This window comes from Morone saxatilis, unplaced genomic scaffold, assembly GCF_004916995.1.
Source record: "Morone saxatilis isolate NCDOM2014 unplaced genomic scaffold, NCSU_SB_2.0 Contig6, whole genome shotgun sequence".
Lineage (NCBI taxonomy): Eukaryota > Metazoa > Chordata > Actinopteri > Moronidae > Morone > Morone saxatilis.
This window is the reverse complement of record NW_023340206.1, coordinates 10575479-10592858: the sequence shown is the minus strand read 5'-3', so window position 1 is coordinate 10592858 and position 17380 is coordinate 10575479. Positions and strand designations below refer to the sequence as shown.

The window sequence follows — 17380 nt, the reverse complement described above, 5'->3', positions numbered from 1 at the left end:
ATAATGGACGCACAGAACATCCGGAGCAGCGTGATCACATTATGATTAATTCTTACACTGAATCACCAGTTGATGGTGAAAATGACATTAGTAGAGCAGACAGGCAAATGATATTCCAGTGGGAAAACATGTGTAAATGTAGCGGCATATTTTCTGAATTTCTTTTCAGCTGAATCATATGAAAGGAAAAACACATTACATAGAGTCTGGGCCTTAATTCGCATTTCCAGCTAGATTGCACCTCTTGGTCCTCACAGAGGTATCATCAATATCCCTCTTCAAGCCTTTTATATTGCAGTTTCACTTGACAATGTTCCTGCCTGTCCAGTAATGGTGCTGAAAGTAGCTGGAACTGACAGAGAGCTTTACAACACACCCAGAGCCATATTATTTCTCTTTCCTCTTTTTTTTTACTCCATTTATCTACCATTTCTGCCTCTTCTTATTTGGACTTTTGTTTTTCAAGTCTGCCTCTTTGTCGTCTTGGTGCCCATGCTTCTCTGCTATCTCATCTCTCTCCATTTTCACCCTCCTGTCCTTCCCTTCTTATCTACCCTTGCTTGCCTCCTCTCTTTTCATCCTCTTCTCTTCTCCTCTGGATGGACTGACAGCTCCTTTTCCCTCTCTCTTTCTCCTTTTGGCAGCTTGCTATTTTTGTATTTATAGCAAGGGGCCCCGCAGCAATTTGCACAATTATGTGAAACCCTACTTTCCCAACTGACCTTATTGCTCTATATCACTGTTGACAATTGATGGGTAAAGCATAGAGTGGCAGGTCCATCTGTCTCATAATTACATCTTAAAAATCTAGCTGGAATGCATTTTTTTACTAAATTGGTGTTTTCCAAGGGACCAAAAAGATGAACTGAGGCAATTTTCAGCCACTCCACATAAGAATGCAGAGTTTGTGGAGAATATAAGTACAGTGGACGTTGTCTAATGGTTACAGAGGAGAGATTATATGCTTACTGTTTAAAATCTTTGTTTTTTTGTAGGATGTGAAGGAGACATCCCTTCATGTAGCACATCATAGTTCTAGAGATGCAAACATTTCTCAGAGTCAGAACTGCATTGGAGGTGTAAAACTACTGCAGTATTCTGATTTGGGGGATACCAGCCAACAGGACACTGAAAAAGAGGGGACATTTTATGCTAATATTTGCCTTTTTACAAGCTTTCCTAACCATTTTTGCAAGTTGAATTAATGCCAGAGAGAGCATGTGTGAATCCTCAACTTGAAACCATAAAAATAGGAACATTAAAACTGCACATACGCGACCTCAGATTGAACCATGATGCATTATAAAGACTAAAGCAACTCCAAGGGATCTGAGCTACGAGGCTTGTACTTCCTTCATGTTTTCTGCAAAACAGAAAAACAGACCAGAACACAGCTTCTAAGGAGGGAAAAAGATTGATAAAGATGAATCTAAAAGGTTTTTTTTTGTGTTCTAAATCAAAGTATTTACAGTCTACTTTGCAGCCCCTCTCTCCGGCTGAGACCCCAGAGCAGTTTAATAACAACTCAAATGAAAAACAACTTCAAATGCATGAGAATAAGCACTTGGTCTCGGATATACAGTATGCTGTGGATAAACATAACAATATCTGTAGGGGTATCTTATAGGTCTGGCACTGCTATTTACCATAGGGGCTCTTTCAAGTTCAGACAAGCCTTTACAGTTGCTCTTTTAAGCAATCTTGCGGACTGGTAAGAACATACAGTTGCTTTGTACATCCAAGTTTTTCAGGTTATTAGAAATATTTCTTTCTTTTTTGTGACTCTACAAATGATGTTTTTTTCATGAATTTGGTTGGGGAAATTGAAGAAAGCATTAACAAGCTGGCTTCTCTACATGGAAATGTGAATTGTAATAAGATGCAGAAAAGGTGCTAGCCAATACCACAAACACCTCCCTTGGCTGTTAGGCCTCATAAAGGCTGTATTTCTGACATACAGTAATTCTGCTATTCCCCAGTTGCTCAAGTGAATCTCCTCACTGGCTGAAATCAGTCACAGCTTGAAGGTGTGAATATCTGAGTGGGCAGCATACCTGGAGAAGCAGGTCCGAGGCGGGCTTGATCCGTTGCTGGAACAAAACACTCAGTGCCCGATTCTGCTGCTCGAGGTCGAAAACTCGAGTACGCAGCTTCAGACATTCCTCTCTCAGATCCTGTGGGTGAGAAGCAGCACAGGAGGGAGTCAGGACAATGCATGTCTTGTGTGTGTATTGTTCGGTCTATGTATCCTTTACCTAATAATGCATGATTTCACAACTTTGATGGACTATTTAAAAGTGATATGTGTTGAGTAGCAAAATGGTCTCCACAGAAATAAGAAACAAACCTTCTGGGTGAGAAGTGCCTGCACAACTTGATTGGCAACCTTAAACAGAGAGGAAAAACGAGTTGTCAATGAATGTAATTTGGCTGCTTTGGTGATAAGGTTTTTCTTGATCTTGTATGACCCTTACAGGTCCCTGTAGGCCGCGTTTGCACTGCTAATGCTGCACTTCCTCGGCCAATTTACACTTAAGATGAGTTATTGTGAGTTATTGTGAGATAAGTGAACACAGCTCTTTCTCCTAGTACCTGGTGTGTGTGCCTATAGGTGTCTCTTTACGATGTTTAACTCTCACTTCCTAATGGTGGTATTGACAGAACCAGGCTGAAGCAGAGACGTCTGGGCTTTGGTCTCACAGCGGCTAACACTCACACACACTTCAGACCACAACGCCGGTGGAGAAGCGGCTCCGATTACTGCTCATTGATTGCTCATTAATACAGCGTGAAGCCACATCGGCTCCTTTGAGTGCATTCACTCTCGTTTATTGAATGAGCAGAGATGGGAGTAAATATGGTGAAATGAGCCCTGCTCCCAGAACCGCAACTTACAGATCTGCCTCTTTCAAAATAGCTGAGTAATGAGCAAACAAAACCTGACTTACTGGTCTTGGACAGATAATTTGATCTGATTGCAAACACTGTAGGACTTTGACACAAGTAATTAAATTACAAATCGCTTCCCCACACACTAAAATTTTGCCAAGCAGCTGGTCTAACATAAAAAAATAATCATCCCTTCTGTTCCAAAGCAAACTTTAGGCTTTCGTTGCTGTCCTGTGCAGTCGTTAAGAGTGGAACTCACAGCCTCCATCATCAAAACAGGATCATTACCAAGGCCTCCTTCCACAAAAGTCAACCACATAGGAAAATAGTTAACAAGTAAACACAACAAAGTCGAGTTGCGCCATCTTAATGAGAGCAGGGAAGCAGAAAGAAGACAAGGACTGAATTTACTCCAAATACAATCCAGGGAGGGCACAAACTCTAGTACAGCTGTATCATACAATTTCCCCCTCCCTTTCCTATTTATTACACAGTTACAATCATCTTCCTCACCCTTTCCCCCTTCTCTCTCACCATCCTTCCCTCTTTCATCCCCCCTTTCTCTCTCACCCTGGCTTTCCCGCCCTCCGGCAGATCTGCGCAGTCTGCTGAGCCTGTTGGTTCGAGGACAAATTGGCCAACTTCTCCCTGCTGGACATACGCCCTGTAGTAGTGCCCCCCTCCCCCCCTCCAGGAGTGATTCAATAAGCAGGCACAGCCAAGAGCTGGGTTGGTTTGTGGCTCCCTGAACAGCACTTATCAAGCTTTCACAAATAACCAGAGGGCACACAAGTGCCATTGTTATGTAAACCATTGCTTCGGCAACACCAGTTCACATCAGGCTAAGGTAATTTAACAGCTTGACTATTTATTACAAAATGAGCACTGACTACAAATAATAATAAGCTGTTTTGACCACTGAATAAAGGTGTGATAGCGGTGCACTGTACTGGGTCTGGAGAGCTAAATATGTTTAAAAAGCATGAAAAATAACTAGCATCCTGGTTGAAAAGGTTTTTTTTTTTACATTAAATCAGACTTTAGTCAGCCTAAACTTGATTTAGCTTAGCACATCTGAAACATACTAGCCTCTTTATTAAAGTGAGAGATGATTTTAGTGCCTAAAAAAAATATGAGACACTGCTTTCTAAATTAATTGTTAATAGCAACAATTCACCTCTGCCTCCCTCAAGATGTATTACAAGTAAACTGCTAACTTGTAGGAAACTAAAAACTTTATTTTAAGCTCGACAACACTACTCGTTCTATTCATATGAAGTTGACTTTTCAAGGTAAGTAAAACGTCCGCCGATTGTACGGCGCCCTTGAATGTGCCTTGGAGTGAGACAAGATAAACAAGGTCTACGCTCACCTCATCTAGACAGCGTTCGTACTGCTCCCTCTGGCTCTCATTCTCCAAGGCCAAGGCAGAGTTCCGCTCCTGTAAAGAAACACACACACAGTCAGACACATTCAGCGTCAGGGGGCACCAACATCGCACTGACTTTGTTTTACGTTTGATGCAACAGCGATGGAGACAGAAGCAGCAATCAAGCCGAGCTGCAGCTAAGAGGAGACCTGCTTCACAAAGGTCATATGTCAACACTGAACCGCAAAGACCGATAAAAAATTTACAAAAGCACAACAGAGAAAAAGGTCAAGGGGATGGAAGTTATGATGCTGAACTTTGGGGCGGCAGCTAGCCATTTGGAGTTTGGACCTAATAAGAATATCTCTTCCACTTGCCAAGCAATGAGGCGGCGCCCTATTGATCTCTGTGAGTTTCCAATTTGTCAGAGGTAGGCAGCATATTAGGAGCTGTCAGTCGGCCTTGCTTCCTTCGCCCTCTGCCCTTTAGTAGGAACTACCAATCCTTTGATGAAAACATGGGAAACATAATTACAACCCCAAACATTCCAATTATGCAATCTAGGAAGAAACACTAATTAAAGCCTTTGACGCTTACATGGTTCTGTTTGCAAATGTAATGAATGACCAACGTGATTAAAGGAAGCTGGTGTGTTGTGAATGGATTTTCTATTTTTAGGAGACATCTATAACTTGAAAAAAACCTTTGACATCTTATTTATCCATGTTTATAGTTAAAACTCGCCCATGGAGCATATTACAAATTGAAATGTGTAAAAAAATCTAAATTGAATCTCTTTTTTTTTCACAACTGCACTTTTTAATATGTGCTGATTCAGTCAGCACTACACCCACACAAGTGCTCTTTTTTCTGTTATCTTACTCTCCAGGCCACAGTTACAAGATGCAGCTTAAGTGGTCTTTTGTTACCTCAACCCCTGACATCAATTTTATTGCTGCTTTATTGTTCGGTGACACACAAGCCCTTAAATGCTGAAATGAAAACGCCAATGTCATTTGGACTTACGGGCTGTTAACTGTAATAAAATTTTCTTTATCATTGTTCACTAAGTGCAATCTTATGGTCGTTTCAAATGGAAAACCTTGAAATAAACTGCTCTCTTTATAGAACACTTTATAGAAAGAAATGCATGTGACAAGTTTATGAGGTTTAAGAGGATGCTTTCTTTCTGCTGTTGTCGGGAGACTGACCAATGTAATGCACCTACTGATATGCAAACAGTCAGCCCAGCAAATGTATTAATTTTAAAGCAATAACCATGTTTGCTGTGATGGATTAAGCCGCTCTGGCAATTTTTAAGCTTGTGGAAGTTGTGAGTATAATGTACAAGAATAAACACCGTCTCCGACAGCAGGTACAATTTTTGCAATCAATCAATCAATTTATGTAAAAAAATAATAATACTGTAATTAGGCTATCCTTTAAAGCTGCATCAGTTATCTTATTTGGCAGAGGAATCCTTAAAAATAGCAAACATGTTAGCATGTTTTATATTTTGAAATCCAGCAGACACACAACAACATCAGTAGTTATTTGAAGTTGTGTTTTTGGCCACTTGATACATTTAAGCCCAATGTTCACTTTCCCTTTAGCTCTGGTGTGGTCTTCGCCAACTCTTCACCAAAAGTGCCTGGTTCATTAGCTGTTACTTATCTGCCATTGGTTCTGGGCAGGTAGTGTACAGTGAGACCTTTTTACAGGAAAAAGCTGCCAGGAATCTAAATTGAGATTGGAGTGTGGGGGCCAGAAAACCAACACAATGACCTGAAAGGGGCTAACATGCTTCATAGGCAGTGGGGGTCTGTAGAGAAAGGGGATCATTCTCATTTGTCACTCTAAGTGGCAATTTTCACATTGTACATAGTCATTTAATCCATTGTGAAGATACAAAATGTGAATTTGTGCAGCTTCAACATCAGACATTAGAACTACTGTTGAAGTAGTAACCTACAATTTTATCACATGTTCTTCAAATGACACCACAAGATAGCAATAATCAACCTATTTAATTATCACATATGAAAGCACTGACTTCCTGCTACTAGTTTACCACCTTTAAACGAAGTCTAAGCCAAAGGCACCTTAGTAAATTATACTCTTTGGACATATGGGTCATTTTAGCATTTATGTTCTCATTACTTACAAGTAAGATGACCAACAGGCATTTCTCCCAAAGTCTGGGTTTATTCATTTAAGACCCAGTTATAGACCACAGTGCGTGCCTGCCAAGTAAATGAATCAGTTGAGCTGCAGAAATAAGAGCTGGGCGGTGCTTACTTAGTGTCAGTGGAGTTTATGCACAATGCAGGTCAGTGATGTATTGCCTCTACTTTGTTCCTGCTGCTTTGGCTGGCGGTGCATCCATCACCCGCACAGCAGAATGGAGTGAAATGGCAGATAAGTTTTGATAAAGCCGTTTAAAATGTAATGTTTAGCTAATGTGCTTCATTAGATGGATCACCAGGACAAGTTGACCATACCTCCTGGCAGTCTCAGGAGATAACTTACAGCTGAGGAGCAACAGGCAATTAACTGCCACTTTGCTGTAATTAGGTTCTATTTTCGATCAGGGAGGCTTTAGTATAAAAAGATAGAATACATTCTAAGGTCTCTTGTTCTTTTTACTGTTTTCTTTCTTTATGTGTGTGCACTTTAAGAGTTAATAAGGCTTTATTTCTAATGCACTTTCTTGTTTCAGGTACTTTAGCTCCTTCAGTCAGCTTCTTGTACATGATTTGAGGTGAGGTACTCCTTCCACCACATCAATATCAAGAATGTGAAGCCACTTAGAAATGAGTAGGTAAGACTGGTGGCTGAGCGCTTTAATTGCTGAAAGGATGATCTGAGAGGACGTGTGTCCAGTGGCTTAAGCAAAGAAAAAAAAACAAAAAAACAATCAGCGTGGATCACTGTGGCTGCGCTCGGCTGTTGCTCGGGGCTCGTGGTGGAGTGCAGCTCAAATCCCTGAGCGCAGAGGAAAACAAACCAAAGCTGGAGTACAGCCTGAGGCCCCCGCAGCGGCTCTCATAGGATGACTTTGCTCTCCAAACGAAGAAGACTGGAGAATTTGATGAGCTGTCATGCTCTCAGACACAACTGAGCAAGGACTCTGACAACTGGCAGACAGACTGGCCACAAAGGATAGCCAGGGGTGGCTGAAACAGGGGATGAAGATGCAGGAACGAAGAAGAACAAAGCAGAGAGAAGGTGGGTCGAGAGAAAGGAAACAAAAGAAAAGTCAGTAGAAAGAAAAAATACAGTACAGTGGTGAAGTAGTTACCTCCAGGGCCTTGAGACGCTCCACAAGGGGCATGGTTTTGTCTTTGTCCTCTTCTGCTTGGCTGGCATCAGCATCAGCGTTCGGCAGCAGCCCCGTGTCTGGCTGTGCTTGAGTCGCCGGCGGGGAGCTGTTCTCTTCGGGGCCATCGTGCTGCTTCTGCACTTCCTCGGAGAGTTTATCCTGACGCACAGAAAACGAGACGAGGTTAGAGGGAGAGGGCGAAAAGAAAAGAAAAAAAAAGAAGAAAAGGAAGAAGAAATTTGGCAAAGAAAAACCCAGAGCAGATGGGAAGAAAGCCCTCAAAAGTGAGGTATGACAAATGTTTCGAGGCGGGTAGCAGACACGGGTAAGGAGCCATGAAAGACAAGAATCAGAGGGAAGGAGAACGTGAAAGTGAGAGGGGAGAGAAGAAAGGGGAGAGGATCAGATGGGTAGACGGGACAACAGGGAGGCTGCTTTAACAACAGAGCTCCAAAACATCCCCTAATCCCTAATCATGTTTCACTTGTTTTCCAAAGAGTGGCAGTGACCTTGAGGGCTCTCATCTTGTCTGTATTATGGGGATCACTGTGTATCTCTCTCTCTCTCTCTGCCTTTGATAATCTCTCTTAGTCTCTTTGCCAGCTATCTCTGTCTCTTTTCTCTTGTGATTTTTATTTTTTGGCTTCCCGGCATCTGCGATAATTAACTACTGGTAATAATTAGCTACTAATTAGGTACTGTCTGGTTAGCACCAAACCGACACACAATGAGCTCTCTGTCACACTGGAGAGATTACCCATTTTTTGTAATAAATGTTCAGAGCCCAGCATCTTCTGAGCTATAAAAAGTATAATTAATGGCTGTAAAGTATGTTTTAAAGCAAACATGGGCTTTTTACAGCTTCTGAGATTAGATTATTTTTCTGTTTAATATGTGGACTGTTGATGGGACAAAACAAGCAATCATTTCAAGATTTACCTTGGGCATTTTTCACTATCTTCTGCATTTTATAAAATAAACTAGTGGCTCTTCTCAGGTTGAATATTTTTATGAGTTGACAGCAGTTCAACTAAACAGTGATTTTGACCTATAACATTCTCAGATAGTTTTATCTGAGTGGCTGTTAGATGCCTTAAGAAGGACACCTATACATTATTACACAAGAAAAAAAGGTGGATGTGAGAAGAAAAGGGCATTTTCTGTTATTGTTTAACTTCTCAATTTGCAACCTCAGCAGTAACTGCTCGTCACATGTTGAATATTTTTGGGCAGTTCAATGAAAAAGTTAGTTTCTCCATCAAACCTCTCAGATTGTTTCACAACAGAAGCCTTTCGAGTATCTTGGTTTGAGAAAATTCTGATCTAAATTTGAGTAGCAGAAGAATAATTTTAGATGAGATATGCTTAGGTTTGTTTTGGGGATTTTGGACGAGTAAAAACAAGCAATCTGGAAAATTCTGATGGTTAATTTTACGGCATTTTATAGTCTAGTTTGGCTGGTGATGCCTTAAAATGAAGCAATGTCTTGCTTCAGTGATTTTCTCCTCTAAGGCCTAAAGCTTGGTTAAAGGTCGTTTCATTTGAATAACTCCTGAAAAGGTAAATCTAACTAGAAAAAGCTAAGATTACAGATAAGTCTGAAAGAAAGGATCTATTTTGAACAATATCTTTCGTGTACCCTGTTCAATAAATTACCTCATGACCACCCCTTTAAAGGATCCTAACCCTCAGGCTGGGAACCATTGCATTAAACAGTTAGTCAAAAACACTTTGATTAAAAGTACAACTAGAATACACGATTTATTCTGAATGCAGCAATTTCTCATCCTCTTGAATGTCAAATATAGAAATATTTCTTCGGGCTGGACGGTATTATTCACTTACAGTTCCCCTCTAACAATACAGGTATTAAAATACCCTATAGCTACATCTACAGAGTGTGGCTGGCTTTGACATGTGCTGTGAATGAAGTAGTGGTAGCTTTTCTTCCATTGACATTGATGTATTTAGTTGTTAGAGTGTGATATTTTACCGTGCACACACATTACATTTAAACTTAAAGATATCTATGTTTAATGTGCTGGACAAAGTTAAGGTTAGCAGCATTAATGGATGGCTGCAACTCATCCTTTATATATCCAAATGCAGCATAGAACAATCTACTTCTTTTTCCTAATAGGAATTGGAAATAATGTCCTTCAAAGCAGTTTGTTTTCAGCCTGATCCAATCTCCTTTAAACACATATAAGGTTTTCAATCTTGCTTGATTCCATCAGACAATTGTGTTCGAGCCAGTCACGATTTTAAGTTTGCTTTTGTTTGCTGGGGCTAGCTTTCGAAGTCTGCGGCTTGCTTTGAGAGACTGCTCATCAGACAGCGTTAAAGGGCTCGGTAATAATCTCCACAGAGAGAGTCTGGAGTGGGAGAGGCGAGGGAACCTTGTCCCTCACGCTGCCCTTTCAAGTTATTGAGTTTGTCTGCTGAATACACAGAATACAGCTGCTGCAGGAGCACATCAATGTGTAGGAATTGAGGGTGTTGAGTTATACAGCCACTGGGAATACCATAATAACCCTCCAAGTTCATTCTCTCTGACATAATTACCTCATATAATCAAGTTCTAAAGCTTCTTCAACACCATCTCACACAGTTTTCTGGACTTAACTTATTGTATGTTTTTCCATTAAGAGTTATGTGACATTAGTAAGAAGTCTAAGGCCATGCTGCTGTAGCAGCTCTGTGATGCTGTAGGTGTGCACACAGGATCAACAAAAGCTGAACTAGTGCTGAAATGTTTGGTCAGTTAATCAGTTAAGATTTGGAGATTTGGAGATTTTCTTTGTCTGACAAAACAAGTGATTTGAAGACGCCGCCTGTCTGACATTTTTGTACACTAAATAATTACTAGATTAACCAAGAAAACAAACAGTTAAAGATTAAGACATGGATAAAACTCTCACATATTCTCTGTATAATACTGAATTAATTGGGATTGAACCCAGGTGCCCAGAGTTAAAAATATTTACTGTAAGCAACTACTTCTAATTCCACTTTCTATCATCCTTGTCATACTGTTTCTCCTCAACATAATCCATTTGTGGTAGGGAACCCAGGAAGGGATTACTCTGCATGCGCAGATAACATTATTTGCATATTGACGCACTGTATCCATTTCATATATATTTATATTTTCATTATAAAGCTTTTGCATTTGGAGACAATTTACAGCATATCAGTCTATGATCACGACTCCTAAGCCCATGTTTCACAAGCCTCTCATATTTGACATTTACTCTATCTATCACATTTACAGTGCTCCTTTTTTCTTGCAGCCACTTTTATTTGTGCTCATCATTCAAAGAGTTTTTTCTGCATCTATTTCTGTCTTTTATTCTCAGTGATGAACACGTAGTCATTTATAAAGACTCTTTTTATTGCTAAAGACTGCTTTATGGACACTAAAATAATCATATGCTAAGCAAGCTAACTATCTAGTTTGACAAAGTCTACAAATAAATGCATCACACATAGTTGGAAGCAAGATAACTAATCTTTCTCCATAGTTAAGGCTCTCAGACATGGAAGTAAATACATCACACTGATGATAAACAAACTCAGGCTACAGTATTTCAGCGCTACAACACTGTGTAAACATCTTGAGCTCCAAATTGTGAAGTGCGACCCAGAAAGTGACCCTGTGCTTCAGAAATATAAGGTATTACTTATTCTTTCTGCCTCTCTGCTCAATCCCAGCAGCCATTTCGATTATGTAACAACTCAGCAATGAATGCTTTCTCCTTGGTTCAGTCAACACTTTGGATCTCTGAGCTGAGAAATAGATTATTACTGGCATACGAATGAGTAAGTAGACAATATAACTATATATTGGTAAACTTATAGGGTCCCTTTTTCATCTGTGATAAATCAATTACTTTTTGACCAATTAACCAACTAAAGGTTGCATGTTAACTCAAAGAATTACCTCTCTCAGGCCAATCACTGTCATTTTAGTCTCATTAAATAACCACAGGAAGTGTCAGGCCCTCATGGGATGGTTTACCTTGTAGGCCTTCATGATGTCCACTGTATCCACAGCAGTCTGCTCCAGAACGCCCTGATTCTGCAGCAGCGACCGCACTGTCTCTTCCATCCTGCACACAGAACACATATGATCCCATTAAGTTACACAACAACAACAACAACAACAGTTTTATACCCTAACCAAACATTAACCTTAGAGTTGGCCAAACAATGTATTTGTCCTTTGTTGGTTTCACACAAGTCTTTAGATATTAAAACAAAAGCTGTGGATTATCCTGAATAACCGGGACATTGTTTCTTGAAAAACATTAGTGTTTAGCCAGCAGAAGTTTTAGGCAGCTGGAGCTCCTCAGGCACGTTGCTCCAGGGTGTAGTAACCCTGATGCCAAGGTCCATGTTTTTAATCTCAACTGCAGACCAGCCAGTATGAACCTGCCCGAGGACTTTCGGGGTTATATTGGGTTAAAATGCTTGCAATGATGTCATGCCAGAGCTATCAGCTGCTTCACTGTGATGAGTCAACTCAAAGGTACCACTGTAAACATCTAAATGGGATCTATTTTAAAGGTCCTACTGTAAAGGTCTGAAATGGGATACATTTTCAAGCTGTTTTACAATTTTATAAAATGCTGTTTGAAATGGATCATTGCATCCTTCAACTGTGTTTTTTTCACACTTTTCATCAGCATGCACACACAAACACACAAATGGGCCCACAGTGAAAATGAAAAGAGAATGGCACTGAATCAGTGCCAGAGACACAAGATGGATGAGTGGTATTTTTCTGGACTGAATCCCAATTTCTGCTCGGCTCACTATGCAGGGAACGCTTTGTCCAAATGACTAGATTGAGTACAAAATGTGCAAACATAGTACTTACTGACTTATTGTGTGTGATTTTGTAGGCGTGTGTCTGTGCGCAGCCGCATGAGTGTCTGATGATGGCTTGAATTAAGTGCAATCACAGCAGCAAACACCAAGCGGGTGACCTTGACCTTGAAGGCTTGGTCTGCTTAAAGCAATCTGCGCCTCTATTTTGTGCTGCTTACACTGCAACCTGCATGCAAAACAGCTGCCAAAGAGTGCATGTTAGAATGCCTCTGCCTATTTCCATCTGAATAATGGCCACATGCCATCGCTATCCCTCGAGCTGTATGGAGAACCTTGTATCCATGAACATGTATTCACTTTTGATTCTGTAAAAAAAACAGAAAGAGTACCACAGCACCAGATAAGCTACGAAAGATGATCTTGGACCCAGCTGGGATCATGTAAATGGAAACGATGAGATAAAAGTGACATTCAGGAGCAGCAGAGGATGGGGAGTGACAGGCAGGCATTGTTAGAGAGGACAATCTTGACAAAAGAAAGGCTTTGACATTGTCAGGTGGGAATCATCTGAATTTCATCACACAGTCTTCTTCTTCTTCTTTTTCCTGGTTTGATTTGCTGTGAAGTTAAACAAGACAAGAGGAAGCCTTACGTAACAAAGTTGAAATCATAGTTTAAAATGCTAATTTGGGATGTGGGACATCTGTCACATATCATTTGCATTAGCAGTGACTATCGCCTCCTTTTCTCTTCAGTCCAAAACCCATGACTTATGTGCCTGTCAGTGTGACAGAAGATCTTTGCTACTTGTCAAACCAATGTATGAATCATACAACTAAAGAGTTTAACTAACTTTTGCAAGTTCTTTAAACATTTACAGACAAAGTTATCATGGTTAAATGTGTAAGTATTAGCAAATAGTAGTTCAACATTTTCTTGCCAAGAGTTATATGAGAAAATTCTACTCTGTCTGTTAGATATGGATATGTGGCCAGCAGCCAGTTTGCTTAGCCTAGCATAAAGACAGTGATACAACTAGCCTGTCTCTGTCCAAAGGTAACAAAATCTGCCAGCACCTCTAAAAGAAAAGGGAACTATTCCTTCAACAGACAAATTGAAAGCCAAAATATAACTAATTTGTTGTTTCTGTAGTTTGTGTTTGAATTCTCATGGTGTGGGAAGAGAGGAGGAGATTGGGAAGAATGTTATGTTAATGTTAATACGGTATAAGTATTACCTGTAATACTACAAGCATTGCTGGAATGTCCAACTTCTAGAAAATACATTTTTCACTGCCTGAATTAAAGAATTTGACTGTCATTCCAACTATGGTGTGCATTTGTTTAATACATGCTTTGCTAAATAATAATTTCCTGGTAGTGCTTTACTGATCAGCCCTGGCTGAGGTATGACAGTGGGTAAGAATGAGCTCAGGCAGGCAGGGTAGGGGAGGACGGTACTAGCCACACCATCTGTCTAGGCTGAGCCATAAAGCCGGCTGTAATCAGGCCGCTAGTTGCTGACTGAACAGTCGACAAGGCAGGCAGGCAGGCAGGCAGGCAGCAGGCAGAGCTGGTGGCAGATTGCTCCAGTTCCTGCTTTAAATGCTGGCCTTAATCAGCACAACCTATAGAGCAAAGAGGACGTGACAGAGACAGCTTTGGAGTCCGGAGACGCTGACACCGGGTCAAGGACTAGCTGACAGGCATGATCAGCATAGCAAGTAGGGGTAGTTGTTGGCCTGAGGGGATTTGGGCAGGTGACCACCTACAGATAGAGGCACAGCGTGTGCCTCTTGTGTATTATCATGACATTCGGGTCACAGAGCTGGGCATCTATTTTTCTGAAAGGTGAATCCCTGGCCGTCTTTGAAAAACTCAGAAGGTCATTTAACAACACTTGCGTCTTGTTTAAAGGTAGAGACCTCACAAACTTCTGTCTTCTACTTTCTACTGCACAATAAATAAAAGGTTTTTAACCTATTTCCCAAATTTCTAATCCTTAAAAAGATGGTGGCCAAAAGTGACAAATCAATTTATTTCAATACAATATGGGAATATATTTAAACCATAGGTAAGTGTTGCTAAATTACCTTTTTTTTTTAAAGATTGCCAGGGAAAAACAGATCTATAGCACTGGGCCTGGAATATAGCACAAGACACACTGTTAATGGGTCATTGTTGCTCTCTGCTTTAGAGGAAAAGTCACATATTGCATATTGCAACTGTTTTGTTGTTTTGGTCCACTACGAAATCAAAAACAAGCTGCCAGCACATGCAGGGTAAATATGTAAATGTGAGTTTTAAAATTAAACCTGAAATGAGAAATAGCGGAAACATCATTAGGCAAGCCAACAGATGGAGGCAAAATCATTCTAAAGCGGTATGAATGAAAACATGTGCCAAATGAGCAAGGGGAGCAATCAATGTAAAATGGAGCGAATGATATCAACATTTGTTTTTGTAGCTGCATAACTTCCAGACAAACTTCCCAGCATGCTAGCTGTGACTGACAAGACCTCAGTGACCTTCGCATTACAGACTGACAGGATAGTAAGAAACACTTTGATGCCTTGGTCTGCCTGTTTCCTCATGTGGCAGGAGGAGGAGGGGAGGGGGGAAGCAGGGAAGGGTCTGTATGCGGTGCTTCAGCTAAGGCAGTTTTAAAGGGGTCTGTGGCATTCTTGCACACCTGAAAGAGACCCTTTGTGTTTCTAAACAGACCCAGAGCTCTGAAGTTGCCTTGCTTTCCATACTGCTTCCATTTCAAAGTTTCCTGTCACAGAAGGCGCAGATGTGTGGCATCTCACTGGACAGCCTTTGGTGCTTTTGATGGCAGGGACAGACCACTGAAAGACTTTGAAGTTTAGAGGTGGTGCTGAGGGACTGGAGATACTTAATGTGGACAAAAATTCTATGTCCATTTAGAAGAAAGATTTATTCTGTTCTGGTCAAAAAATAAAGAATAAACTCCTCTGAACTCTCTTCTCTGTAATTGCTGTTTTCACACCTGTAGCCATCAGAAAATGTTCAAGCTGTTCAAAAAAACATTTTAAGTACAGATTGAGAAATGGAACATCAACAGCGACTCCATCCACTCCAAATATAATGTTTCGAGCTTTGTAGTGAAGTATACTCTCATGTATTGAATACAGAGTTCTGCCTGAACTACTAGTTATAATCTCATTTTCCTTGCCAACTCATTTAGAACAACAACACAAATAAGAATGCTTTGGACAATTACTTCCAAGTAATCACTATCGATGTTGCACTGATTACAAATACCAACAAACTGCTTATAACGCTATTTAACAGCGCTTCTTTTCAATCAAAGCACCACTAATTCATTCAAAAGTATTTGTGAGAGAGCTAATTATGAGGTAATGTGGTTCCAAAAGCTTTAAAAAGTCCATTTAAATAATCAGTTTCCAAAGCAGTAAATCCTGCTAAGAACAGAACGGGACAAGTGTCCAGCAAAACATCCCATAAAATAAACAGTGTAATTTGTCATTACTGTAAATTCAGCCCCCTTAAACTGATTTATGTGTGTGAGAGAGTCAGCTAAATGCTTATGATGGATGGAATATAACTCTCAGATGACAGAGCATTATTTTACATAAAAAACACGGTCTTGCTCAGTGTGATAGTGTGATTAATCTCCAAGTGCTTGCCAATGACCTATTGAAAACATCATTCGAGGAAGGAGAGAGGGAAGAAAGGACGAATGTGTGTGTTGTGTTTTGAAGGAGGCGTATGCGGAGGCGAAAAGCAAATTCTGACTTTCTTGACCCTCGAGCCGCACCAGCTGAATTTCAAACGTGGTATTCGTCAGCAGTCCAGGAAATACAATTAAGGCTCTTTTTTAGCCTGAGGTCTGACGATCTTCAGGCTAACCCTCTCCCTCTCACCCAAACACACAAGACACACACAAAATACACACATGCTTGCTGGCCATAAAGAACTTGTGACAGCGAGCCATGGAGGTGAACAAAGTGATGCATCATCAGAACACACCGGGGCAATTAGAGGTGAAATGCATCTTGTTGTCTCACGCTGACTGGTTGACAAACCTGCAGTTAACATATGAAAAACTTCCTCTCTCTTCTTCTTTGTAACATTTAGCTGTCAAAAGTCACAAAAAGACTTCAAACGAACTGGTGTTTTATTCAAAAGTCTTTCTATTCATTGAAACTGCAGAGGCTTTACACAGCTCTAACCTTCAATGACAAATTCCTTCACAGACCAGAAAATGATCAAAGGACTCCAAACCTATCTCAAAAGCTGACAAGGTTAGCTCAAAACTTACCCCATCTTGAGTTTTTCTCCATTTTTAACACCGCCATTTTTTCGGAAAAAAGCCAGAAATACTGTGCATACATCCCTGAGTTCCATATGTAGAGACATCTGAATGCACACCCAGCACTCTGCTCTGACAGCGCTATAAAGTGACCCAGACACTATTGCTGAAATGTGGGTCTGTAGGCTAAAATAGGCCATGCAGTCATCATATAAGCCTGAGTGCTTTTCGCTCAATCGACAGACAGCATGGTCAGTCAGGGTTACCGAGTCAGCCTGACAGCAGATCTCCTGTTCTCATTTTCTACTTGCCGTGTCTCCAGTGTGTCATTATCCGACACTGGCCCTGTGCAAAGACAGTGATCTGGCAGGCAAAGACTTTCCCATATGTCCCATGTTAAGCCCTCTCCAAAGGAGAAGGGCCCCTGCTGAGAGGCAAACAGACCGGTAGTCTCGGATCAGACGGGAATCAGGGATGGACTTGCTTGGATGAAGCACAACTAAGGATAGGGATTCCCCTGTTCTGTCAGCCAGTTTGTGTGCATGTAGTCGTGTGGTTCTTCAGTGGTGATTAAGAAGCTTTGGCCTCACTAAAATCAACACTTTCAGTGCAAGAAAAGCTAACACAGAGGCTGCATGCCAGGACACTTGCTGCATGATCAGAGATCTCTG

General features: G+C 40.8%; 1 protein-coding gene across 2 annotated transcripts in view; it reads right to left on the bottom strand.

Annotated features, from left to right (window-relative positions):
* The window catches only part of LOC118340076 (nck-associated protein 5-like), a 129638-nt gene that overhangs the window by 27622 nt on the left and 84636 nt on the right, over positions 1-17380 (bottom strand). For both annotated transcript variants that reach the window (XM_035677934.1, XM_035677935.1), the window contains 5 exons: positions 11602-11692; positions 7560-7739; positions 4262-4330; positions 2348-2386; positions 2055-2174 (listed from right to left, as the gene is read on the bottom strand). In XM_035677934.1, the coding sequence (XP_035533827.1) occupies positions 2055-2174; positions 2348-2386; positions 4262-4330; positions 7560-7739; positions 11602-11692 (499 nt within the window). The remainder of the gene's footprint in view (positions 1-2054; positions 2175-2347; positions 2387-4261; positions 4331-7559; positions 7740-11601; positions 11693-17380) is intronic.